The sequence below is a fragment of the Dermacentor variabilis genome, chromosome 3 (genome assembly GCF_050947875.1).
Source record: "Dermacentor variabilis isolate Ectoservices chromosome 3, ASM5094787v1, whole genome shotgun sequence".
Taxonomy (NCBI): Eukaryota; Metazoa; Arthropoda; class Arachnida; order Ixodida; family Ixodidae; genus Dermacentor; species Dermacentor variabilis.
The window spans coordinates 184,388,291-184,414,829 of record NC_134570.1 but is presented as its reverse complement, the minus strand read 5'-3'; the positions used below and the strand labels follow the sequence as shown (position 1 = coordinate 184,414,829).

General features: G+C 43.8%; 1 protein-coding gene across 1 annotated transcript in view; it reads left to right on the top strand.

Annotated features, from left to right (window-relative positions):
• LOC142574357 (uncharacterized) overlaps positions 1-26,539 on the top strand; it is a 96,444-nt gene that overhangs the window by 63,568 nt on the left and 6,337 nt on the right. The window contains exon 4 of the mRNA XM_075683462.1: positions 22,352-22,417. Coding sequence (XP_075539577.1) covers positions 22,352-22,417 — 66 coding nt within the window. The remainder of the gene's footprint in view (positions 1-22,351; positions 22,418-26,539) is intronic.

Sequence of the window (26,539 nt, the reverse complement as noted above, 5' to 3'; positions counted from 1 at the left end):
CCCTCCGGCGTGTAACCGTGCGTGACTTAGCCGTGTCTGGGGAATGGGGATCCTGGGGAGTGAGCCGATGCAGTGTGTTTGGACCTTTCAGGCCCCCCCCGGCGGAGGCAACACACCTGTTCGCCCTCGGCTTCACATAGACGGCACCTCCAGACTGACCCACCTGGAGGAAATGGGCAGTCGCATTTTCCTGTCCTCTCCTCCAATCTTCGTCTTTCTCTGTCACTTTTCCATCTTTCCTGTCTTCTCTTCACTTCTTATTATTTCCGTATTTCCTGGCGGCAAGGGTTAACCGTGTGTAATATATCCGATCTTGGGTATATAACATTAGGGTATAACGGCGAAGCATGGCTGGCGTCTGCAGGTGTCATTCTTCCCAACCTAGTAGCGTCCCCTAGTTGGGCTCGGTGGTGGGTGGCTACCATCGCCGCTGAATTTTCCAGTGTTTGATGGCAAACGCTTCCCCCTCCCTGCAAGATTGCCCTAAAAAACGAGGGCGCACCGAAGCAACATTTAGGTTCGTTCTGAAACCAAACCATGACACCTTCCCAAAGTTCCATGTCCTTCATAGTGAAGGCAACACAACTATTAGAAAACTATCACCTTTCATAGTATCCAAATGCATATAAAACACGATTGGATCAGGCTACAAAGCATGAACGATGGCAAGCGTAGACCTCCTCCTCCAACTGACAAAGACAGAACAAATCGAAAAAACCAGTGAACTCACAAGTATCGGCGACATTAATGTCACAATTTCCCCACATTGCTCCCTCAACACCAGCAGAGGAGTAATATCAGAAGAAGATTTCTTGAACCTCAGTGACAAAGAGCGCCTTGAGGGATTGCAGGAGCAAAATTTAATCAAGGTACAAAGGATAACACTTCGACGAAACGGCCAACAGATCCCCTCAAAATACGTAGTACTCACATTTGGTTCCAGCACTGTGCCAAGCTCAGTCGACGTAGGCTGCCTGAAAATCAATGTGCGACCATACATACAGAAGCCAAGGCGGTGCTTCAAGTGCCAGAGGTTCGGACATGCATCACAAGCATGCAGAGGAAAGGAAACATGCTCGAAGTGTAGTGCCAACGACCATCCACCTGACAACTGCAATGCTTCCGCACAGTACGTCAATTGCAAACGCGATCATCCAGCTTACTCGCGGAGCTGCCCTTTCTGGAAAAGAGAAAAAGAAATAATCGCAATAACTGTAAAGGAAACTATTTCATTCCGTGAAGCGAGGAAAAGGCTAGCGCACTTACCTCAAGTAAGTTATGCCAGTCTGATGCGGCAAGGGGCAGCGCCACACCGGTCTCAGGAATCTACAGGGTCCACGTCCGGTACTCCTGTAGAAACCCGAACCGCCCCCTTGGTGGCTGCAGCCAGATCTGCTCCATCAGCAACGAAGACGGGCCGGCAGACCACAGTGCCGCAGGGCCCGAAGTTGGACCGTACTCCACGACCCGAAACGCACGGCTCGGCGCCTGGCTCTCGATCGTCCAGTGCCTCGGAAAGGGCGATGAAGGTCGATCCGAAAACCCCGGCGTCATTGACGCCAAAAGACCCGCGCTCCTTGGAGCGCTGACAGAAGGAGAAGCCTATTAGAACTTCGCTGAGAAAGGGAAAGGTGACCTGAAGGGTTACCGCCCTTCATAAGAGTAATCAGCTTTTAAACACATGTCACCTACAATTCGTAATCTCACACACATAAATAATTTTTTTTTCCAATTCCAATAAGATGGCTTTCATTATTCATTGGAATTGCAGAGGACAAATTCGCAATCTAGGTGACATCAGAGATATCATAAATAAGTTACCACCAGTAGCATTCTGCCTTCACGCAAGGAACATGGGACCCAAACATACACATTTTCCTAAAGGTTTTACTCTCATAAGAAAGTACCGCGAGCACTTCAGCCGTCTATCTGGAGGTGTCGCTATTATCGTCCAAGATGGCATGCCTGGGCGGAACGTTTCATTAAATACTGCGTTTGAGTCAGTAGCTGTCACCGTTTCACCTTTTAAGACTGTCAGCATCCGTTCGTTGTACATCCCTCCCCATACCCATTTCACAACTTGAGACATGGAAAATTTAATTGGTCAGCTGCCGGAGCCTTTTGATTTAGTTGGACATTTTATTGCTCATTGCACTCTTTGGGGCAGCGATAGGAACGACCAAAGGGGACAACTTGTCGAAAATCTTATTTTGACAAACAACATCATTATTTTGAATTCAGGTACACCAGCTCATTTTTCACCGAGTTCACGTACTTTTAGCTGCATTGATTTAGCATTTTTACCCATTTTAAATGGGATGTACTAGAGACTTCATATGGCAGTGATCATCTACCTGCTATAATAAACCTCACCTCCCATCCCCCAATGCTACCGATTATATCTCACAAACCGCGCCATTGGAAACAACAAATGGCAGACTGGTATGTTTTCATGGAAAGTGCTAGGCTGGAGGAGCTCACTTTAAGAGACTTAAGCATTGACAAATTAATTAAAAATTTACTAGCTTTATTATTTCTTCAGCTGAAAAGGCCATTCCACAATCTTCTGGCATCGTCCGGAGAAAGCTGAACCCTTGGTGGACACATGAATGCACCGTAGCAAGAAAGCAGCAAAATAAGGCCTGGGGAATCTTACGCAGGTACCAAACACATACCAACTTTATAAATTTCAAGCTAGCCAAAGCGAAAGGTCGATATATCCGGACACAGGCGGCAACATTTTCTTGGCAAATATACGTATCTACAATTAATAGCAACGTCATATCCAAAAAGATGTGGGAACAGCTCAGGATGTTTAAGGGGGACTACTCATCATACACAGTAGCCTTACTTACACCTTCAAGCACTCAAACAACACTACAAGAACAAGCAAATATACTTGGGGATCATTTCTACAACGTCTCTAGCTCAGCTAACTATTCAAACACGTTCCTAAAACACAAACTGTCGGCAGAAAAGGAGAAACTACCAACTGCTAGCATGTAAAGGGAGGAATACAACACTCCATTCACGGTACAAGAACTCAACAGGGTTCTCAGTGCTGGCAAAAAAAACTGTACTAGGTCCTGACTGGATCGATTATTCCATGCTTGCACACCTATCCCAAGCATCCGTAGATGCTCTAATTAAATTTTTAAAGAAAGCATTTGAATCTAGAAGCATGCCAAAAAGTTGGAAAAATGGAATAGTTGCGCCTTTTTTAAAAACACCTAAATCCCCCACAACCCTAAACAGCTTTCGACCCATTGCCCTGACAAGCTGTTTGGCGAAATCGTACGAAAGTACCGTAAATGCGATATTAACTTTCACGCTTAATATACGGAACTCCATTGATTTTCACCAGTGCGGCTATAAAAAGGGTGTTCAACGACGGACCACCTCGTCCTACTTGAACCCGAAATAGGTGAAACATTCCTACACAAACAGCACTGCCTGGCAGTGTTTTTGGACCTAGAAAAAGCGTACGACACCACGTGGAGATTTGGAATCTTACGTGACCTCGCCGCGTTAGGAATCCGTGGCAAAATGCTAAACTGTCTCGCTGATTTTATGTCCAACAGAACATTCCAAATCCGTCTGGGCACGGTGCTCTCGCGCACACTTATCCAGGAAAACGGCTTGCCACAAGACTTCGTACTTAGCACAACACTCTTTATAGTAAAAATGAACTCTCTCAACAAAGACATTCCCAGCTTTGCTATGCACTCAATATACGTCGATGATCTGCAAATAGCCTGCCGCGCCTCAAACTTACCAACGTGTGAAAGGCAGCTCCAGATAACAAAAAATAAACTAATGGAGTGGGCTGAGAAAAACGGCTTCCGCTTCTCTACTACTACTATACTTCTCTACAAATACGGGAGGTCAACTCGATTCTGCTGGGTCCCAAGCCATGTTGGCATACCGGGTAACGAAGCAGCTGATATATATGTATCGATGGCAGCGCACAAAGACATTACAAACCCAACACTCCCATATAAAGATAGCAACCGTGCGATTAGAAAAACCCTAACGGTAAAGTGGCAACGCGAATGTGACCGTTCTGCCGACAAGAAGCTACATCTCACGAAACCCATAGTTGGCGAGTGGAAGACATGTTATCATCAGGAACGGTTCTTCGAAGTAGTTTTATGCCGACTGCGCATTGGGCACACACTCCTCCCCCACAATCACTTACTTACGAAAGAAGATACACCAAAATGCAAGAAATGTAAGCAGCCACTAACAGCTATGCACATATTACTCACATGTACGCAGACTGAAACACACAGAGGAGCACTTTTGCACAAATTCTATCATCTACACATACCTTTCCACCCTGCTCTAATTTTAGGTGATGATCCGCTAGTCCCATTATGGTTACGTCCGTAAATTTCTAGACGATAATGAATTTTTACATAAGATATAGATTATTAACTGAGCATTTTCCTTCTTAAACTGGATTTTAACACACCTAGTGTTTGGCGCAGCATAGTCTTAGCCACTTTTGCGCCATTAAACCCCCTTTAACCAACTAACTAACTGTTACCACTCCCATGTATAACGCCCTTTCGACCCTGAAAGAATTCAAATAAATGAATAAATAATATTGACACCATGAACTTTACCGTTTCGCAAAATTTAAGTGCACTTGCGTTTTCTATTTCGCTCCCGCCGAACTGCGGCGGCCGCGGTCGGCCTCAGATCCGCGACCTCCAGCAATACCGTAGCCTCAAAGCTACCGCAGCGGGCAGAGAAGTGTTCACTCGATGGGCCACGCTACTGTAGTGTTGGTTGGACCCTGCGGTGCGCTATAATTAATGCGACTCTGGTTCTGCAGACCAGCGTAATTTGTCTGCTTGACATATTTACATGGTGTTTATTTTTCAGAAATAGCAGGAACGCACTGCATCGTAATTTGAACTTAGCTTATCCTGTTTCTTTGCGACCCCTGTCGTATAGTAGTAGGGTAAGGGAGCATAAGTAAGGTTCCCTTGCCTCCTCAAATCACTTCCCCTCCCCCATTGTATGCCAACTGCCTCTTTTCCTCCCTCCTCTCTACAGCTATATCTTCGTACCCTCTAGACTAGCACGTTGCAGTAAGGGAAGGGATGCAGTTTCGGCAATGTTTTTGGGTGGGGTCACAGATAATTACAGCTGTCTAGAAGCAATGTGGCGACGCCCAGGGAGCTCTAGAGGTTACTGTGCACATTCGACACGGTGGGGTCCAAACGATTTCCTCGCCGCATCTTTCCTCTCTTCTGCGCTCCTGTCATGTACACACACGCTCTGAACCACCCCCCGACGCGCGGTGTGCCACTTGGATGAATGACATGCCTTTTTTCGTGTTTTTACATATATAAAACCACGGAAGACGAAGTGAAGCATCAAACATGCCTCTTAGAAATTGATTACTTGCTGCTTATAAACGTTCCAGACAAAATAAAGCTTTCACAGGAGAAAAATAAGAGGAGTGCGCTCAGCCATGAATGAAGTTCTTAACATGTGTAAAAATTGATGCAGCAAGGAATTGAAGGCTAAACAGTGGGTTTATAATTCATTATAACTGGCATAAAGCAATGTGTACGCATAGTGGTTACCTTATGAAGATATATTCTCATGACATGTTTTCAAACAGAATATTTATTTGAAAGCAAATTATTTATACTGCTTATAAGAGAACTTATTTAGAGTGAAATCAAATAATTACCTTCTTTCTTGCTGCCTTTGGTGGACAATCTGTCGCCCATTGCTACTTAGACATGACTAATTTAACATTTAAACAATGTACAAAACCTTATTAATGTGCACAAAATTAAATAGTAGCATGAGAGGCATGCTCCGTCTCTCAGCCATGGCAGCAAACAAGGATGACCGACATCAGACTGTTTGATATGGGCAGTATGATAAACGCGTTTTCCATTTTGGTTACTCCATATAAGTAAAGAATAAGCTCACACAAGATGCACTTGATAAGTAAACTGTTGTTACTTTACTCAGGTTGAGTTAGTTGGGCATTGTTTGCGTGTTGTTTATGTATTTATGTAGTAGCAACATAGCTAGCTGTTGTAAAGCACATTTTAGGAGCATAAATATATGCATAGGACAAAATAAATATCTGCCCAGTAAGTATTTATTTGAAAGAAGCCATTATTATCGAGCGAATATGCAACTAGTTAAGTGACCTCTCATGGTGTGGAAGGGTTGATGTAGTAAGTGGTTCTGTGTTTGTCTTTCTTAATAAGTAGCCGTGTTATCATGCCCACGAGAATGAAAAAAAGGCTCATATGGCGGAAGACAGGGTCGCACATAAAGTGAGAAAATATTCAGTGCCATTTTTTTATTTTCATAACAAACCGACAAATATTTCCTTATGCTCAGCTTTGTGAATAACGCAGAAGGTGTGCTGCGCAACATGCAAGATTCATGCGTTCCATTACCATTCACTATTCGAGTAACCAACTAAATAATACCCCCATGAGCACTGTGAAAGACAACAGAGAAATTTGCAGTCAAGAGGCTACAGTGGCTAAGCTTCTGTGCCATACGTAAAAGCGTCCCAGAAGAAAACATGCATACTGCTGAATTGGGTATGCACTTACGTCTATTATTCAAATCCGCACGCTACAAGTAGTATTTTATTCCTTACCGCATTGGTCACCATTGTACAGATTTTGTTTAAGGGCTGTGTGTGTGCAGTAATAGAATTTGACAAATCAAAGATGTGGTAATTTAGTACACTGAAGGCAACTTTGCGTGTGACTTGGATAATATAATGGGGTTCCTACATATGAGTCCGCTTAGTATCAGTGGCATTCTTTAATAGTTGTTTACTGTTACGGCTGAGCTATACGCTACCACGAGGCACTGCTGTATTCCTACAGGCACGCTAGAACAGCTTGGCTGTGCACATACACAACTTTACATCACCCTTAAATTAAGGCGGTAGGGATTTGCTGGCAGTATGTGCTTATATGTTTAACTGCCTAGCACCTAAAGAAAGCATTTGATATGTAAGGGTGGATGCTCAGCTTTGCAGGTATGAAATTTTTATTTATAGTGCAAGACCACATCGATGGAAAGGACGGACACACAACAAATATTCGCATTGTGACCTCCCAGTCGCAATGCAGGCAGTTTTATGTGCTATTTAGCTATAAACATGAGCAGCAATCTGTAAATTCAATGCTGTATTAAGTAAACTGTAACACCATTGAAAGAGAAGAGAGCGAGTGATGAAGTGGAAAGGCAGGGAGGTTAACCATATATGAGTCTCCGGTTTGCTACCCTACACGGGCGTTGAGACATAGGGGTTAGAAAAAGGAGAGAGAAGAAAGGGTTAAAAAACCACACACAGAGATAAAGCCACAAAAATTGTTCCAGTTAGAGACGTTCACAATGGCCGGTAAGTAGCAAGAAGCGCAGTAGACAACATGAAAAGCAACACAACAGTCCGGTGTAGGCAATTTTTGGTCACAAAAGCTCTTTGTGGTACAGGTCAGATATGTATATGTATTTGTAGCTTAAAACGACATGCATTGCACAGTTAGAGGTCAGAACGAGGAGTGCAAAAATATTAACGTACATATGGTACCTTGTCCGATGCTTCGTACACAGATAGCTATGTTTAGTGCAATAGGAGTAGCGCATTCATAATGTACTACATACAGCATCCGTCCTGCACCTCTTCTTTGCAATTCTACCCTCTGACCCAGAAAATAGAAGTGCACACTAGTATTTTTCTTTACGTCAGTGTTCCCCCTTGAGCTGTCTCGCACGGTTACGACCGATATGCTCAAGAAGGCTTAGGTCATTAACATTTGAAGGGATGAATGATGGTTGCACACATGCAACATCTTCCTCTACCCATATCAAAGACTTAACTACATTTAGCAAGTTCAGAAGCGCGGCCCGTCCGGTTATCGTATAAATCCATAGCTCTCTGTCTGGGTGTTAAATGCGCAAAACACTCGCAATATGGACCAGAATCTAGTTAAATCGTTGTTTCGCAGTCGCTAGCTGATTAGGCAACTTAGCAAGTTAGTCGGGCTTCGCACTACTCAATTACTTCCTCTTGGCACCGGCAGGTGGCGCTACGCGTCTCGCAAAACTCCAGAGTCTGACGTCCATTAAGGCTACAGAATGGGTACCAAGAGAAGGGAAGCGGAGTAGAGGAAGGCAGAAAACTAGGTAGTGCGATGAAATGAGGAAAATCGCGGGTGCTAGTTGGAATTGGTGCAGCAGGACAGGGTTAGTGGAGATCGCAGGGAGAGGCCTTTGTCCTGTAGTGGACATAAAATTGGCTGATGGTGTGATGATGGTGATTTTTAACAAAGCATACACAATGGGTTGTATTGTTTGCTTTTTGTGTGTTCATACACGGGTGCACTTCCGCCGCGCAGATGTCAAAATGCGGAAATAATTAGAACGCTCTCAGTGAAAAATAGCTTTACCTCATTGTTATCGCACCATATAAGCAGGACAGGTATGGGCGCTAAAAACAGCTGCTTTATTGATGGGCGGACACGTATAGTTCGTGCAGCCGAAGAAGCGCTGGAGGAAACAGCATCGAGAATGTAAACGGCGCCTGCGCGAAACGACCACCGACGAAGAACGCTCCCGCGATGCTGAAGGAAAAGGAAAATCCCGAGCCCGGGCAACAATTCCTCTCTGCGAAGATGGAATGCCAGCGAAAGCTCTTTGCTTTACGTTTGAGAGCTTTGGCTGTCGTCAGCTTTCGCTGCCATTCCATTTTCACAGATTGGAATGGTTGTCATTTTTTGTACCCTATTAATTCCTATTACTTACGCAAGGATTTCTTTTCCTCACATGCAGAAACCCAACTCCACTGCGTAAGTTAAGCTGATGCGGCTAATCTAAGCTTGCCTGGGAATTATTTCCAGAATATTATAAAATAAATAAGTGTCCATGTGTATGAGCCTAAAATTGATGGTTTGGCAGTAGCTTATCTGGCTGGGTAGCAAATTTGTGTCGAAAGAAAAATGCAGCACACTGACCAAAATAGTGTGGCTAATCTTGTATACGGAGCTGAAACTCTGCCGGCAGAATCCCTTCAAGATTTTGCCAGCAGTTGGTCCTCATTGAGTGGCTTCGATCACATAACTAATCCTGACATAATAGTAATAATCTGTGTTCATAATATTCTCATGAAAGCGAATAGGCACATTTATATTGCGATACCAGCTTCGTTATCAGGAGCAATGCAGTGTGGCCATGGGCGTGCTAAAGAATGACTAATGGCGAGGCGCCTCTTCCCATAGCGAGATAGCCACTTATAGCGCCCAACATCCTAGACCAATGAATGAGCGGTAGCAGTGACCTTACAGCTAGATGAAAGTGGACCGGAAAAGCACTTAATGGACATACTTTGCAGGGACAAGTCAGTTTAACACATATTATTTGGCAATGGCAGCCGGTAGAACGAACAATAGGATAGAAAATAAAGCACTTCCCAGGCACATAATGCTGGTACTTGTGATATTCTTGTTCGCGTTAGGCTTACACGTTAGGCTCGTGGCAAAATAGGTGACACAAACCAGAGAATGGATAGGATGGATGTACAAAGTAATGGGAAGGTTTCACTTAGCTTATTCTACCTGCATTAGCAATGTGGCCATAGCCAGCCAGTGAAGAATCCCCCTAGGCACAATTTCTTTCTCAAAATTCTGCTGGCTGTAAGTAGAATATCGTATATCCCTATATAAGTGATACTGACTTACTTGCTGCTACTTCTCTTATTTGTTCATTTTTACATACATATTCCCGTTTGGCCGGAAACGCATATTTGTACCTAATCAGAAGGAAGTATCGAATTCTTACCTTTAACGTATTCATCTGCGATGCCACTGGTGTCTTCACAGACATACTTGGTGCTCAGTCATCAGCAAAAACCAAGTAGTTAGGATTCTTGAGTATGCAAGCAGCTAGCATTTCGAAATATTAAGGTATTTACTTCGTGCAATCTAGAAATTCCTGTTATTAACACCAATGTCCTCACGATCAAAATCAAGGCTGCCCGAAATTTTCTTTCATGATATTTGTGCTCTCAGGCGTGTCCACATTTCAAGACAGCGCTGTATGTCTTGACGTATGTAAATATTATGATGTCACTTAAACTTCCCCCACCGATAGAAGCGCCTTCAAAAGTGTAGTAACAACTTCTGAAGCAAAATATACAAGTACGAAGCAGAAAACGCCGTTGTGATAGGGCTTATCAGGGTACTACATTAGAAAACGCGATCGGCAACACTTATGCACAGGCCCCTTCGGTACATACGCGCATAGCACAAAGCGTGCACTTTTACACCCAGTAAAGATTTGACATATCGCACTTATATATCACGATTTACACCTTGTGAACACACTTCATAACAGCAAGAACACAGCTCGAATGTCGTGGTTACCATGGCGCAATTCAACCGGCAAAACGGTTCACACGCAGCACAGCACACGCAAAATGACAGCGATAACGAGGCACTAAATACTTATCGCTACTGATCGCATCATAACTTCTGATAGTACCAAAGGACTGGCGTTTGCTACTTCGCGGCAAGTAACCGCATAGAAAGAATATATAGGACTCGCGTACGCTGGGTGCACCAATTGGAAACTTTCTATTTCGCCACACCCTGAACATGTGTCCTGCTCAGAAAGCTCAAGTATGTGGCGGAATTCTCGTTTGCGACGCACACGCGTCGTAACCGAGAATTCTCAAGAATTTTGAAGTCGACGTCTTGAAATATTTCTTCCAACGCTATGTGTAAACAAAACACACACTTCCTGCGTTCCGTCTGTTTCTGTCGGCCATTGCACGCCCTGATGACGCGTGCAAGCATACACCGGCTTGCTGCCTGCGATGGATATTTGCTTGGGTGCTAGATAACTCTAGTGAAAATCACAAGAATGAGAAAAATAGAGTGTTTCTGACGTGGCTGTAGCTTAGGCCTCTCGACCCCGGTTAGCTTCGCTTCGAGCAAGCGCCACGTTTGCCATGAAGACGGTCGACGCCGTCCGCCTACGTAATGTCAGTGCCGCCAGGTCAGGCAAGGTGGCGCAGCCCAAAGGTAGAGAAATGCTAGCCGAAATGTAGCCAAACAGAAAAACAAGCAAAACAAATTTGTAGCCAATATAGCCATTTTTATTTGTATTGTGCCGGAGCAATTTGATGCCAGTTATGTGCCAGCACAGAGAAAGAAGTTGACGTTCATCTGTCTCGCTCTGTGGGTTCTTCGGCTTTGACTGCCTTGTGTTAGTAGCCCTTCTCCAGACGCCGTGCCCACGTTGCTGAGACGAACACGCCAGTTACATTTGGTAGACGCCCTGGGTAGTCCCTTTCCTCATCCTGGAACTCCGCATCCGTACTTTACCATCTCTCGCTGCAGCGACTGAGGACGCCACTACCTCTCAAGCCGTAACCACCCCCGCGCCTGCCATGTGGGCTGGTGTGGTTCGGCAGCGTGACCCTCCAGCATTCAGCGGTACTGACGATCGCGATGTCGCACACTGGCTGTCCAAGTATGAACGCTGTAGCGCTCATAAGCGGGATGATGCTGCCAAGCTGACTCACGTAATATTTTACCTGAGTGATGTGGCTATATTATGGTTTAACAATAATGAAGCCTATTTTAAGACATGGTTGGTGTTCACGAAAACCTTCAATTCGTTCTTCGGTCGGTCGGCCATGCGCAAGATCGCGCTGAACACCGCCTGCGTTGAACAAGCTCAACAAAATGGTGAGGCCTCCACGAGCTATAATGAAGACGTTATCGACTTCTGTAGGCGGGTGAATGCTTCAATGGCGGGATCCGTGGAAATAAGGCACGTCCTGAAACGCATAGACGACAATGTCTTCTATATGCTGGTAGCCAAGAACCCTCGAACAATCACCCAAGTCATCGAACTGTGCCAAAGTTTTTGATGAGCTGCGTAAGGACTTCCTTTCAACGCGTCGTACCATTATGCAATCCGCGGAAAATTCAGCCTTGGAAACCACACCTACAGGAGCTGAGTATTCCGCCCTACTGCCACAAATTCAGCAGTACATCGAAGAAGTGGCCCGCCAGCTCTCCTTGTGGCATCTGTTCCCGAGACACCTACCACATTGGACAACCCGTTCCGTCGTGTCATTCAGACGCAAGTCGATGAAGCATTGTCATCTCCTGCGGCACCAACGCAGGTTACAGGGCCTCTCACTTACGCTGCAGCCGTTACTCGCTCATATGCGCAACCGCCATCAGTGCTAAGCATGCCAGTGGCCAGCTTCTACTCGCCGCCACGTCCCGAATGCCCAGTTCACGTACCATCGTACCCACCTGCTGGACCCTCTCACAACCCATGGCGTACTCCCGATAAGCGCCCCGTCTGCTACGCCTGCGTTATCGCTGGACATGTAGTGCGCCACTGCCTCCACCCTGTAGGGTTTTTTTGTCATGCCACGCCCCACTTTGGATACGCACCTCAACAACCAGAACTCCATGTTGACGCTGTTGTTTCGGACTCTGATTCACGTCGTGCCACCTTCAGCTCACGTCGTTCACCTTCACCTAGCCGCCACTCCATTTCTCCCATGCTTCGGCGGTCCAATTCTCTGCCGAAGTAAAACTCACAGCAGCAGTTCGTGAGGCAAGAACTGCGCTGTCATCGAAATTTTCAAGGCCTCATACTTTGCCCCCTAATGAAATCGCAGTAATTATAGATGGTGACGCGACCAAAGCTCTTGTTGACATAGCAGCTGCCGCTTCTGTGATAAGTGAACTAATGTGCTGCAAACTGAGAAAAGTGGCAATACCGGTTCTTTACCTGTCACTACGGACGGAAATATCTCAGCCCGTTAAGCCTCTGGCCGTGGGCACCGCTCCTGTTTTGATTGAAGACATGCCGTATGTCGTGGAATTTGTTGTCCTGTGGCGTTCGTCGCATGATGTTATGCTCGATGGGACTTCCTTTCTGAATATTATGCTGTAGTCGACTGCACTCTTGCACAACTGGCCCTGTATCCGTTCAGTACCATAATCGCAGACCCAACATGCCCGTCGCCTAAAGTGGTTATCGCGGCAGACGTCCTCATTTCTCCGTTCTCGGCCGCCTTAGTAACCATCCGCTGTGGCTCTATCACTGATTCAAGTGCGTTTTTACGCCGTCTGAAGATTGTGCGGTCGTCAGAACCTCGTACTTCTGTTTGCCGTCACCAAACTTGCTGATGCTTGCGGTGCAGTTTACGCGTGCAATCCTTTTCGCTGCCCTTCAACCCTATCCCACGGAGAATGCCTCGGACAGCTGGACACTTTTCATGCCATTTTTCTATCCCTGGCGTCTTCTGATGTGGCACTACTGTGTCTGGATGCAGTCACTTCTGCCACCGCACACGCCGAACGTGACCAAGAGACTTTGTCGCGCCGCATAGATAACGCCCTCACTCAAGCCCAGCGCAGCAAAGTCGTTCAACTACTTCAACGTCTTTTCACCTCGACCAACCTTCCTTGGGGTGCACGTCTACGGTCGCTCCCCGCATTGACAATAGTGACCAGACCCCACTGAACCAGCGTCCTTGCCGGGTATCACCGACTGAATGCCACGTTATCAGCAACCACGTCGACGATATGCTGAAACGTGACGTGATTCAAGAATCCCACAATCACTGGGCTTCTCCGGTCGTACTGGTGCGTAAAAACAATGGTTCAATCAAGTTTTGCGTCGATTACCGCCAACTAAACGAGATTTCACGCAAAAATATATATCCGCTACCGTGCATTGACGACGGCCTGGATTGTCTTCAAGGAGCTGCATATTTGTCATCGCTAGATCTGGGCCCCGGGTACTGGCAAGTGCCCATGGCTGAATCCGACCGCACAAAAATGCCTTTTGTCACTCCTGATGCTTTATATGAATTTAATATGATGCCTTTCAGCCTTTGCAACGCACCTGCAACTTTCGAGAGGACGATGGATTCTATTCTCAGAGGATTCAAATGGCAGACCTGTCTGTGCTACTTAGACGCTATAGGAGTATATTCTACAAAATTTTCCTCTCAATTCACTCGCCTCGAACAAGTTCTCAAGTGTATCACTGCCGCAGAATTACAGCTAAACTTGAAAAAATTTCATTTGGCGCATAAACTTACCAACTTAGGCACCGAAAATTTGGAAACGGGCACCCGATCTGATGATGATGGTTACAGAATGAACGCGTAAAACGCGTGGACAGAATCACAGAAACAACACTGTCGGTAACTGCAAATCCTTCTCTATGTATTTGCTTATATACGTTACTGTCGCTTCCTCACTATTGTTTTGAGATAAAGATACATTCGAATGTTTACGTTTCCTAATTTGATAACAGTAAGTTTACACGGTGTTTCGTCTCTTCTAGCAACTCGAGAGTCTGAGCGCGTCGAAGCCAGACATCACTGAAAGACGCTGTGCGCAACACTGCGGAAAACAAAACGCGATGTCACTCATTTCGTTTAGTCAATCGCCAAGCTACATACACGCAGTGATCGGGTGATAACGTCTGAAAGCGAAGCTTGCTTCTGAAAAACAGCGCTTACTTTTTCCAGTAATATTTTGAAAGCTCGATTGTTTCTATGCTCTAGGCATCTAGATGGATGACAAGTGAAGAGCAACTTTCCACATTTAGGTCGCGTTCATCGCAACCGCGGCTCAAGCTGTGTGGCCGCCAAGCCGCACGCCAAACGCAGGCGAAGCCATAGGTAGGCAGCAGACTACGAGAGGTGTGCGCTGCCCCTGCTTTCTTTCGCACATGCGCTTGGTTTTCGCCTCTTCCTATACATGGCTCTGCGCTGAGCGCAAGCCACGTGCTCGCTTGTTTCCTCTAACATTGGACCGATCTTCACGTTTTCAGGCTAGGTGCCGGTACACTGGCGACAGTTTTCAGTAACTACAGCTTGTGCAATATAATTGCAACTACAACGTTACATGTCCATGCCAGTGCAAAGGTGTCTGCCATAGTAATCATCAGGGTACACTTGTTTCTTTTACTCTTGAGTATGCATCCTCCACCAGATTGGAACTTGAAGTGGATTGTCAAGGTAGGGTATACTCCTGCATAACCTTCATAGCCATTTCTCCTTCTCTGCAGCCCAGACTATTGTTTCTGTGACCGTAAAAGCCGGGTGCCTGTTTATAGCACCCATACAGAAGAAAGTCTCTGAAGTTTTAATGAACAGTAAGAATAATGAATGATGAAATAATTTTTAGTATTGTTGAACGAAGTGAACACACTCTGCCTTCCATTGTGTTGTTTTCTGAATTCCAAGGATCGCACGTGAGCATAAGGTTTGACCAAAGGATATCAATTGACATGAAAGAGTGCATTTGTTTGCATGACACTTCGTTGGCAACCTCCTTCCACACAAAATGTATTGATCACCATCTCACAATCGGCTCGTTTAATAGTTGGAATGCAACATTTTTGCAAAGCATATTTGATTCTCTAACTAAAAGGATCGAACCCTCCGATGCCCTAATTCTCCTAACTTGAAGCGCAGCGTTATAATAGCATGAATGACACCATGAGCGTCAATATGGGGTGCTATAACGTCAAGCTATTCCTAACTTTTCTATTCAAATTCTGCAATCAGCCCTCCGCGATTGGTCAAAAACTTTCTTGGACCCGCCTGCTTCACCTCTCTGTCACGCGAGGTCATCAAAACCGCTATAGCTCCCCACCTGAAATGACTTGTGCACACATTTTATGCATGATTGGACCGAACAAAAGAAAAATAGTTATTCTGATTCGACGCTCCTTCGCCATTACACCTCGGCTATTAGCCAAAAGTTTTCGGGGTGCACCTACTTCGCCTGCCTGTCACGCGACGTCAGAAAACCACGAAAACTCATCGCGTCAGTGAGACGTGTACGCATTAAAGATGCATTAATAAGCCGAACAAAACTAAATTTTCATCTGAATAGCAGCAGGATGTCCCGTTACGAAAGGAATAAGAGAAGGCTGCCGCATCGCTCAGCAACTGGCTACTCGCAGCTGCCGGACAACGTATGTTTAGTTGCGTATAATTAAACGTTTTGCGTGACCGTGTAACATTTTCGAGCACTTTAAGAAGGTTTGCGACCTCGCCCTGCCAAGTCTTCTTTGCTGAGGATCCATTTTAGCGGAATTCTCAATCTTTCGTCGCAAACCGCCGCGATTTTCCACCAGCCACCTCAAGCTAAGTAAGGGAAAACGGACCAATGGCAGACACCGCTACCACCCTCTTCATGCGGTTATCCATTTTCAGTGCAGTGGTTTGGCGCCATGGAACCCCTCTCCACTTGAGCGTACTCGCATGTTGTCAGCCAATGAGATAAGATAAGCTGCTCAGTGTAGGCGATATTTGTTTTTAAAGCAAACAAATGTGACCTCCTATCAACAAGGATAGCGTTTGATTCGTCTGTTCCGACAACACTGCGAGTCACCGCCCGATGCTTGCGTCGGCAGTTACGCAAATTTGACATCTCGAGATTGGAATACAAACGTATTGAAATAGTTTTGCGTTATGGGACCCGTGGTGTGTAATTATTGTGTGTATGAGGTGCGCGGTCCGTTAATTTGGTTGCCTTTTCGCGTCACATGAATAAGTATTGTCGAATGCTGTTTGCTTCTTTCAATAATTGTTACCAAACTTCACTTTTGATTGATGCAAGAAGTATATTGCAGTTTGCTGGAGATGCAGCCAACCTGTATATCGGGAAGACACCGGTGTTGAAAAAAGACAGCTAATGCCTTGCCAGGCCCATTGAGACCATTAAATTTTAAGCTCACACCCGTGGTTGGCAAAGCTAGATAAATGCTGACTCAGCAGAACTTACCACAATAGTGTCTTCCAATAAGATAAAGTCGAAGCTTGAACAGCACCTGAACATCGACTTGTTTCAAAGATGACCAATCTATTTGTCTTAATAGGCAGAAATTCAAGAGGAAAACAGAAAGTTGAAGTCATGAAGACGAATATAAGCAGTGCTCATACTTTCGGAGTCTTTCACCTTGTTGTCATAGCGTCAGTCCCATTTTTTTTTCACAGCCCGTTCTTTGCTATTTCAGCCACACTCAGTTTATTTTGAGGTTCTTTTTCTTTAATATTTCGTCAACATCATTCCTCTTCATTGGTTTTTGACAAAATGTGCATTCGTAATCTGCCTTCATGTGCTATTTCCATGATCTTCACCAAAACACATGTTGATAAACGTTTATTTTTCTTAATTCTTTATTACTTGTTTTCCAAATGTACAAACAGTTTATCTTAATTCTTATAGTAATTTCTGGGAAGCCTACTTCTATTGGATTAATGCTTGCTTACATGTGTGGATCATTCTCTGTTTTAGTAGCGCGTACTCTTTGTAAGAACTGACAGCAATACTCTACCCGCTCTATCACAATAGCTGCTTAACACACCCCTCCCTCCTTTATTTTAACACTTCAGCTTCTCTTGACCAACTATATGCACCAGCTTGTCCCGCAATGAGCATAAGGCGGAGTCAGCTATTCAAACAAAAAAACGCTGCCAAACAAAGTAATTGCTGCCCTTATGAGAAGTACCGTTGCCTAGACGTCGGCTACAGCAACATCCCTCGTTGTAAGGTTGATCCATGTTCATGTTTTTCTAACACATTAGTTACCGCGTTGTCATGTACTGTGATTATGCTTTCTTGCCGCTTTCTTTGGGTTGAAAATTCGCCAATGATATTTGTTTCTCCTTACAGCCGGAAGTTAATCCTTGCAAGGCGTGTAGGGTCAAGAACGATTTTCACCGGAAGGAGCGCCACAAGAGTGGTTGAAGAATATATAATTGCTGCTGTGACCTAAAGAACTAGAGAATGAAATTTTTACGCCTATTTCTATATAGGATATGCAATTCACTCATATGACAGAGGGAAAAGTGTTTTACATTTTCAGCTATATCAATGTGTTGGCAATGCAATTTTCTCAATAGCGACCAGCTGCTTGGCCTATCAGCTGCCTTCATGACGTTTGCACTACAGAATAATTACTACCGGGCTCAAAAGTTCCCAGGTACAGATTCAGCACACATCGTCTCCTGTTTTCGCTATACGGCAAGCATGTTTATTCTAACGCTTGAACTCTATAGCACAGATTCAATATGCAAATTATTAAATTTCTCAAAGCGGCAAACGGCTGTATTTTAGCGGTTGAACCGTATACTGCAAATTCGGCATACAATTCATTCCGTTTTCTAAATACGACAGCACTCGACAGCTGTGAGTTCTAAGGAAAGCACCGTTCTTATATACGGAAAAGTGTCCCGTCAAAGATAACCAGCAGATGCTGCCGTAAAACCAGGTCAACTTTTACAGTTTACATAAAGCCTGAAAACGTAATTAAAATTTTACGTTTGCTTCATTGCGATGACCAAACTAGAAAACCTGATATGGTAGACCCGCTAACAACGACAAACTTTCTTTATGGCACGTGCTTTAAAATAAAATAATATTACACGCATCATTCGTCTCTTTTCATACCATTGAATTGAAAAGTTTGAAAACAGCTTCAGTTAACGCAGGTTCGAAGAAGCGCATTCGATCTGTCACCCTTTTATGCTTCTTTCTAACGCTGACCGTGACCGCTTCCATGCAAGCATGCATGTCACACCTTTGGCCATAGCGATCAATCGGAGCGCAGGCGCGGACCTGCTTTTGTCGTTGCAATGTTTGTAGCCTGTAAGCATTTAGTGATGCAGGATAAATGAAAAGGCCGTGTAAATGCTATCTTTCTGAATGATAATGCATGCTCCCTAATTGCGTGATAGATTTGCATTCTTCGCATTATTTTCTGTTTTCCATTGTAAGACACTTTCTTTATCTTGATGCTCTTTCTTTCACGTGGGGCTTTTTATTCGCTTTTTTACGCGCCTATGAACTCGCATTGTCTTCCTTCCAGTCGACGGCGATGACTTTAGTTGACACACTTTTTTTGACGAAGAGGCACAGTGGACCGACCCAGACGAAAGCGCAGTCTCTTGTACAATTGACGTAATATTCTACTCTATTGAGACTAATTACAACCGTTGCGTTATATTTACTGAGGGTGATACTATTTATCCCGTTGTGTGACATTCCGACCTAGATTTCGATACCCTTTGCCACTCACTACGGCAATCCAAAGTAACGAAATTGCCACTTTTCGCTAGACGTATACATAGCTAACCAGATCCCTGATACGTCAAAGGACTATGAAGTCAGCAAAGTTGTCATCAGAACTAGGCTTTCAGTGGACCGTTTTACTCAATAGTGTGACATCAGGAAGTGCAGTGTCACCGTTGTGTCGTCTCTTCCGAGACAGTTAAGGACCACATAAAAAGTTTTGCAGCGCAAGCTCTGGCACTGAACGGCGCAGCAAGGGCGTTATAGTTAAACTTCGCCCACAATTCCGTCAACTGTGCGACGAGAAACAGCAGCAGAGTGCAAAACCCAAATACAAAAGCTGAACGACGGATTACAGTCATGACGTATTTCCAGGTACTGCAAACGCACCTGGCTCTTGAAATAGACTAAAACATGACCTTCGAGATCGGCGTCCGTTGCTCTGAGGGAGCCGTTTACGGCGGTGAAATTTGAGTTCGTCACCAGTGTCTTGCGACATTGCTGCTTGCTTCACTGGGATAATCAAAATTAAAATACAATTTTCTCCCGCACCAAATGCACTCAAATTTCGCCACCTTGCTGTGGGACGCCTAAAGTTTAACATGCAATGCGTAGTTCAGGCTCAAACATTTCATGTTATTGCGAATTAAAAGTATCTGCCAATAATGATGTATAATTTTCACCATTCACATGTTGTAACCTATTAACACATCGCTGAACCGGAGCATTTGTTTGAAAATAATTCTGCCCGCTGTGGAAGGACCGTTGGTTTACTTGCGCGTTTATTCAGCAGCCTTCAAATGTAGCAGATAAACATTTTGGAGCATATGAGACCGCAAACCCACATTTACTTTGGTGAGATTCAGACACGCCATTAAAGAAGAAGGGTTATTGCAGAAATGCGTTTCATTCAAAGCACTCCCGGAAAAAAATGCTAATAACCTAATTGCGCTGCAGAACAAGCAGTATTACAGTTCAGATCAATAAGGATATCAATATATTCATAAACAAATGGGTAGAAATTCTGAAGAGAGATAATAGCCATTTTTGCAGGTGCCACGCATAAATGAAGCTGTTCTAAATATTTTAAGGCATTCTGTTTTACGTATATCAGCCAGACTAAGGTGGCCGCTCAACACAACAGCACTCTATTTTATTCTTTTAATAATGTTTCTTCACCTCTTCCTCGCTTCCTCAAGACCACATAGCTAGCTTCCTTGGGGGCAAAACTGTCATCTTCTACTAGTGTCCTCACCATCATTACTTCTCGCGATAGAGGATGGGACGCGACAGACGCTTCATACTTGAAAAACAATGGCACTTTACATAAAGATAAAAACGAGTACTTCTAATCTTTCGGCGCATACTTTCCGAACAATTCGCTAGATAAAAGAAAGTGAAGTGTGACCGCAAATACACATTTAAGGACTATCATTTTACTACCTTTCTGGCTGATCATGCTTTAGGATTTACTGTGAACAAGATTACTCAGTGATAGAATAAATTATAATCATCTATCCTCATCGCATCAACTGCACGTCCTGAATAGCAATTTAATTTATTAACAAACATACCCTAACCATTTTATGCCTACTACACAAAGCATTAGGTAGGCAACATCTCGGCAGCTCGCGTAGTTACACGACGATGACTCTCTGACGCACGTACATGCAACAAAATCTTTCAGTGGGGCTTTGCATAAAACACTTTCCTGTAAAATTATTGCCAGGCAGTTATATACAGGAGAGCATTTTATCTGACGTAATACATTCGTTACAACGGAAGGTGAAGAGCACCACTCCTACGTTTACAACATTAGGGAGTGGGCCAAAGCTCGCTAAATACCTTGGTTCCTCCTCCCAAACCACCTAAGACAGAATCAAAACACGGGAGTAAGCTAATTGGATCACTAGTATCTCGTGAGCTCAAGGCAACTTCTTAGTCTCCACATTGTTCAGAAAGCTGTCAGGAAAACAAAGGGACACTAAAGATTAGTGCCTGAGATGTTCCTAATGGCGTTACGCCGTTGGAAAATCCTAGAAGACGAATTACCGTATTGATAGAAAACTTGGGAACGAAACTGACTTCCGCTATTTCGGCTCCAAGCCTTCCCAGCAACCGTACACAAATTGGCAACAAGCACTGGACCATGGGAAGTGCAGCACTTGAATGACTTAGCCTACACATTGACGGGCTCCATACACTAAGTGTCCGGCGAAATGGTCGCGGCGTATTCCGGCTGAGTTCATTTCTACCGAGAGACGAGGGGCATTGCTTTCGCATGCCAGAGCTCAGCTACTTTCAATCCCCTTGCGTCGCATTGTCATCCTTTACATTCATAATGCGAATAGCAATCTTTGCATCTATCTATCTATCTATCTATCTATCTATCTATCTATCTATCTATCTATCTATCTATCTATCTATCTATCTATCTATCTATCTATCTATCTATCTATCTATCTTACGCCGGTCATATGGCCCAAGTTGTCTAGCTGCTTGTGCCACTATGCCTTTGTTTTTGGTAGTGATGCCGTCGTGGTTGTTGCATTGCGTCATCCTAGCCTCGTGATCTTACTCTCGTAGTGCCGTCGTCATTACGCCTTCTACCTCAACACAGTGGCAGAAGTTGGCCAAGCAGGTTTTGAAATTACAGACCTTCAGTCTTGCAATGTAAAATTATTTAACGGATGCTGTCAATGGTACAGGCAACCAAGGTTCACACGTCACGCATCGACGCCAGCACCGCAACACATAGCCTACCGAGCGGAAGTACCATTGTCTAGGAGCACATGCCGCGGTTCTGGGTCACCAAATTGGCGCCTTACAATGTGGTACATGTCTCCAGCCTTGAACCTGACTTGGCACGGGCCTGCTGGAACGTACGACCGCATGCCAAGCTTGGTGCATCGGCGCGAAACAAGCATTGATACAAGCGCTCGTCTGCTATGACTCAAATTATTTCAACATTTTCGTAGCCTTCCTGCTGTATGGGGTCAGCCAATTTTACTTTTACGTTAAAAATATTCTAGGCCCTCTTGATCGGTGCTGGTTCCCCCTTGCCATATGCATGTAAACTCAGCCGGAAAGGGAGGACTATTCCTTATAGTGAGCCTAAAGGTGACATGTTAGCGCTGCCATCTATCATACTCTGTTGTCTGGTGTAAGTAAAAGCCTGGGCTAGGAGATTGTAAGAAATAGTGATTGCTTTTTCGCAGATGATGATTGATTGCAACCAGACCTGCGAAGGGGCAAGATATTTGCCAGATGGAACGGTTTGTTACGTAAGTAGACTTTAGCTTTTTCAACATCGAAAAAATCGACCTTCAATACCTTCCTTTTTACTATATCTGCTGTCGCCTTAGTCGGCAAAGAATGTTGCACTTAATATAATATTGAAGAAGTATGGTTGGGGGCTCCACGAATTTTTATTATATGGGCAGTGCAAGAAAACATGACATATATAAAGTATGGGCAGCACAGTGAATATCAACTTCAGCATTATATCCATCAAACCAACATTGCAGGCAGATTACAGCCTTCGAAAGTATAGGCTGTTCGAGCATTCAGCTTTTCCAAAGAATTGGTCATCACGTAATCCATCCTTGAACTATTATGAATGCGGCTGCGCCTCGGTATTTTACTAAGCTGTAGTCATATCTAAGTGATAAAGGTAAGATGTCTCGTGAGGTTCTCGAAGTATTCGTTACACTAACAGGTCGCTTTCTACCTACCGCTAGGCCATCTCTTTCGCTGCCTGGTTCTTAGGGTAGCTAATATGGATTGTCATTGTGCCTCCCCACCTGCCATGCAATGTTTTATAAAACCATTCACCTGATAGTCAGCACTATTTGCGCCTCTTCCTTTGTATGGTGCTTGTTCCGCTTTCATCAAGAGTAGTACATTACTAAATAATGATGCGATTTCCTGGAGCTTTAGATAAGCGCGTACTTGATCAACGAGGGCAGCGGCGTCTCGTCAGACAAGAAAATTAATTGCAGATATTGCTAAAAAGCAAGCGTGTTCGATTAGAGATACAAAGTCATGATACTTAAGAAGTGTTTTTGTCTTAAGGGTTCCAAAATCACGGTCAGTGAATAATTTTCTCTGACTGTACGCAGTCTATACAACATACGCAACATAAGACGCAACATAAGAAAAAGAAACCTTGGGATGGTTGCAAATTTAATCGAGAAAAGCATGAAAATGTCAGACTCCTCTACGTTAAGATCAAAGTAAATGATGATCTCTTTGCATGGGACAAACAAATAAACGAGAAAATGTGACTAAAGAGTGTCTCCTCGAAGAGCCGAACGGGAACCTGCTAAGTTCAGAAAAAACTAATTATTCTGAAGTGAAACTTGGCTCTCATCAGATATCTTGACCCGCAATATATTCCCTATAGGCTATATAGTTCTTTGTTAGGATAGATGGACACGTGGCGGTAGTGTCGCGATTTTGTAAAAGACGACGTTCAGGCCACACCCTTACCCAATATTACCAGTGCAGAAGCACTCTTATGTAGGATCATGATCGGCGTATATTCCTTTTATGTTGGCACACTGTACAGAGCACCAAATTCTGGCTCAGAGCCATTACATATCTTATCTAATTTCGTGAAGTGTCACCTTCACGGGGACAAAAAGGTTGTCCTTACTGGGGATTGCAATCTACCAGGCATAAGATAGAAATCGTACGATGCTGGTGTTGTCGATAAAGACAGCCCTGAGGCGATGCTTGATAGGGCTTTCATTATCGGTTTAAAGCAAACCATTCAGCAACCAGCCCGTGTCACATTGACGAGCAGCACAATTCTTGATCTAACGTTTGTCAGTGAAAACATTCCTGTAAAGGGGATATCCATGGAAGTTATTGACAGAATTTTTGACCACAAGGCAACCAAATGTTGTCGATCACTGCCGTCGTCAGCGCAGTGAGAAATATTGATCACAAGAATATATGATCGGGAAAATGTGGACGATGTCAGTATTGTCGACCTTTTGGTTATCACTCCCCCTTTTTTCTAGCCTTCTTTTCATGATAGCTCTGCTACACTAGATGAATTATGGTCGAAATTTAGAAGCTATTTACAGCAGTGTTTATCAGTGTCTGTACCCGTTAAAAAAAGAAAGTGCATAAAAGAAACCCCTGGATTACAATGCAAATATTACATTTGAAACTTAATATGTCAAGGCTGAGCAAACTTAAGAACAAGGCATCAAGTGCTTGCTACACTGAGAAAATTGGCGAAATAGCGGATGTTTTGAGAGCAGCCATAAAAGGGGTAAACTAACGTAGATAAACGTAACGCTTATAAACTTCATTAAGACGGCCTCTAAAATATTTTGGAATGTTTAAATGCGAACACACATAAGCATTGCAATTTTCCCGTGAAGGATGCTTTTCAAAGAGCAGGTCCGTTTAATAAGTATTTCAAATCCGTTTTTGTTCAGAACAGTGGAACTTCACCAGAGTTATGCCATAAGCTAAACAGAACCGGCAGCATACTCGGTGATCTAGAGCGTAAGGAATCGGCTGTACTCTCACTGCTGCTTAACATTGACATTAAAGTCTTACAACCCAGATGGAATTTTAAATAACTTTCTCAAGAAATACGCAGTATGGGTCTAGAAATACCTCTTACATATTTTTAAAAAAGATCTCTAGCATCGTCTGACGTGCCGAAAGACAAGAAAAGATTGTTCCGATTCTATTATTGGGAGGCGCAACAAGCCGATCAAATTACACACCAATTTCGTTAACTTGAACACCTTGCAAATTCTTGAGCATATCATACTAAAACACATCCTAACTTTGCGGAAACTGATAACTTCCTCAAGAACAACCAACATGGTTTGAGGAAAGGACTGTCGATCGTTACGCACCTGATACAAACTATGCATGATCTCGCTTTAATGAATGATAACTACGACCAGGCTGATATATTTTTAGATCCATCAAAGGACTTCTACCGGGTATCACATCCTGAAGTCCTGGGCAAACTACATCACGTTCTCGAATCTAGAAGTTTAATAACCTGGATAAAAGCTTATCTTTCAGATTGACAGGAATTCGTTGAAATCGAGCATGAGCAATCAGATGGGTAGAGGCGTCATCCGGCGTACCGCAGAGGAGAGTCTCAGCACCAATGCTCTTTTTACTATACATCAATGACATCACAGATAAGATGAAATCAACAGTGCGCATTTTGAAGACGATTGTATTATATATACGAAAATTAGTTAACAACGTTCCAGTAACCCTAAATTACGAAGTTGTGCAAATAATAGGTTGACGTCAGACATGGCAAATGAAGATTAATTTAGACAAGAATGTGTTCATTAGAGTAAGCAGACAAAACTGCACTCTAGAATTCGCCGACACAATCGAACAGCACAAATTAAACATTGTAGATGATTATAAATACTTGGGCATTGTTCCATCATCTGATATCAAATGGGACAAATGTGTGTCACATATATCTTCTAAGGCATTTTCAGCGCTTTGTTCGCTTAGACGCTCTTTAGAATCTGTCCCACCTGACACTAAAATGCTAGCCTACACCTCATTCTTTCGGCCCTTAGAATATAGCATTGCCTGTTGGTTCACCTATACTAGGCAGGGCATAAAACTCATAGGAGCAATACAGAGGAAAGTCATTACATTCATTTATAACAAGCAAAGCTAATATAATTTCTCCACAGCACTCCTTTAGAGCTTGCCTCCCGACTATTTGCGAGCGTGTTAAATACTTATGCCTTAGGTTTCTATTCCACCTCCTTAATGGGGGCTACTTGCTAGATAGTCGTACATATATATTAAAAGCGTGGCAGTTTGCGCGAGTTGGTATGTCATCCTGTTCTCCGTCCCTTTTCATTACCCCTTCCACCTTACCTTTTTTGCTCGTTCTGAGCTGCGCTACAAGCCTTAGAAAAGTACACATATATATTTCTTCGAATGACGAAGCAATAGAACTAAACACCAAAGATATATATTTGACTATTGGTTCCACACGAACATATTCAGGTATTCATTCTTTCCCCAGACAATCAGAGATTGGAATTCATTTAATTAAGATGTTTGATTTGCACGCATAACACTTTTCTTCCTACGCTTGAGCAACATGTCGATTAGTATTTATCGTTATATTAAAGATCGCCTACAGACAGCGCATTTTGTTTTGAATTGGTTTCGATGTACCTTTTGTTACTCATTTTTTGCCTCTTGGTTGTGTATTTTCAGGGATGACCCAGGAAGGTCACAATCTCTGTAATGCTTAACTATAGCTTGTTGACTACAATACTAACAAGTCTATAAGATCGGTTATTCATATTTTGATGTAATGTATTGCCTGTTGGTTCCCCTATACCAAACAGGGCATACTGCTTTTAGAAGAAATACAGAGA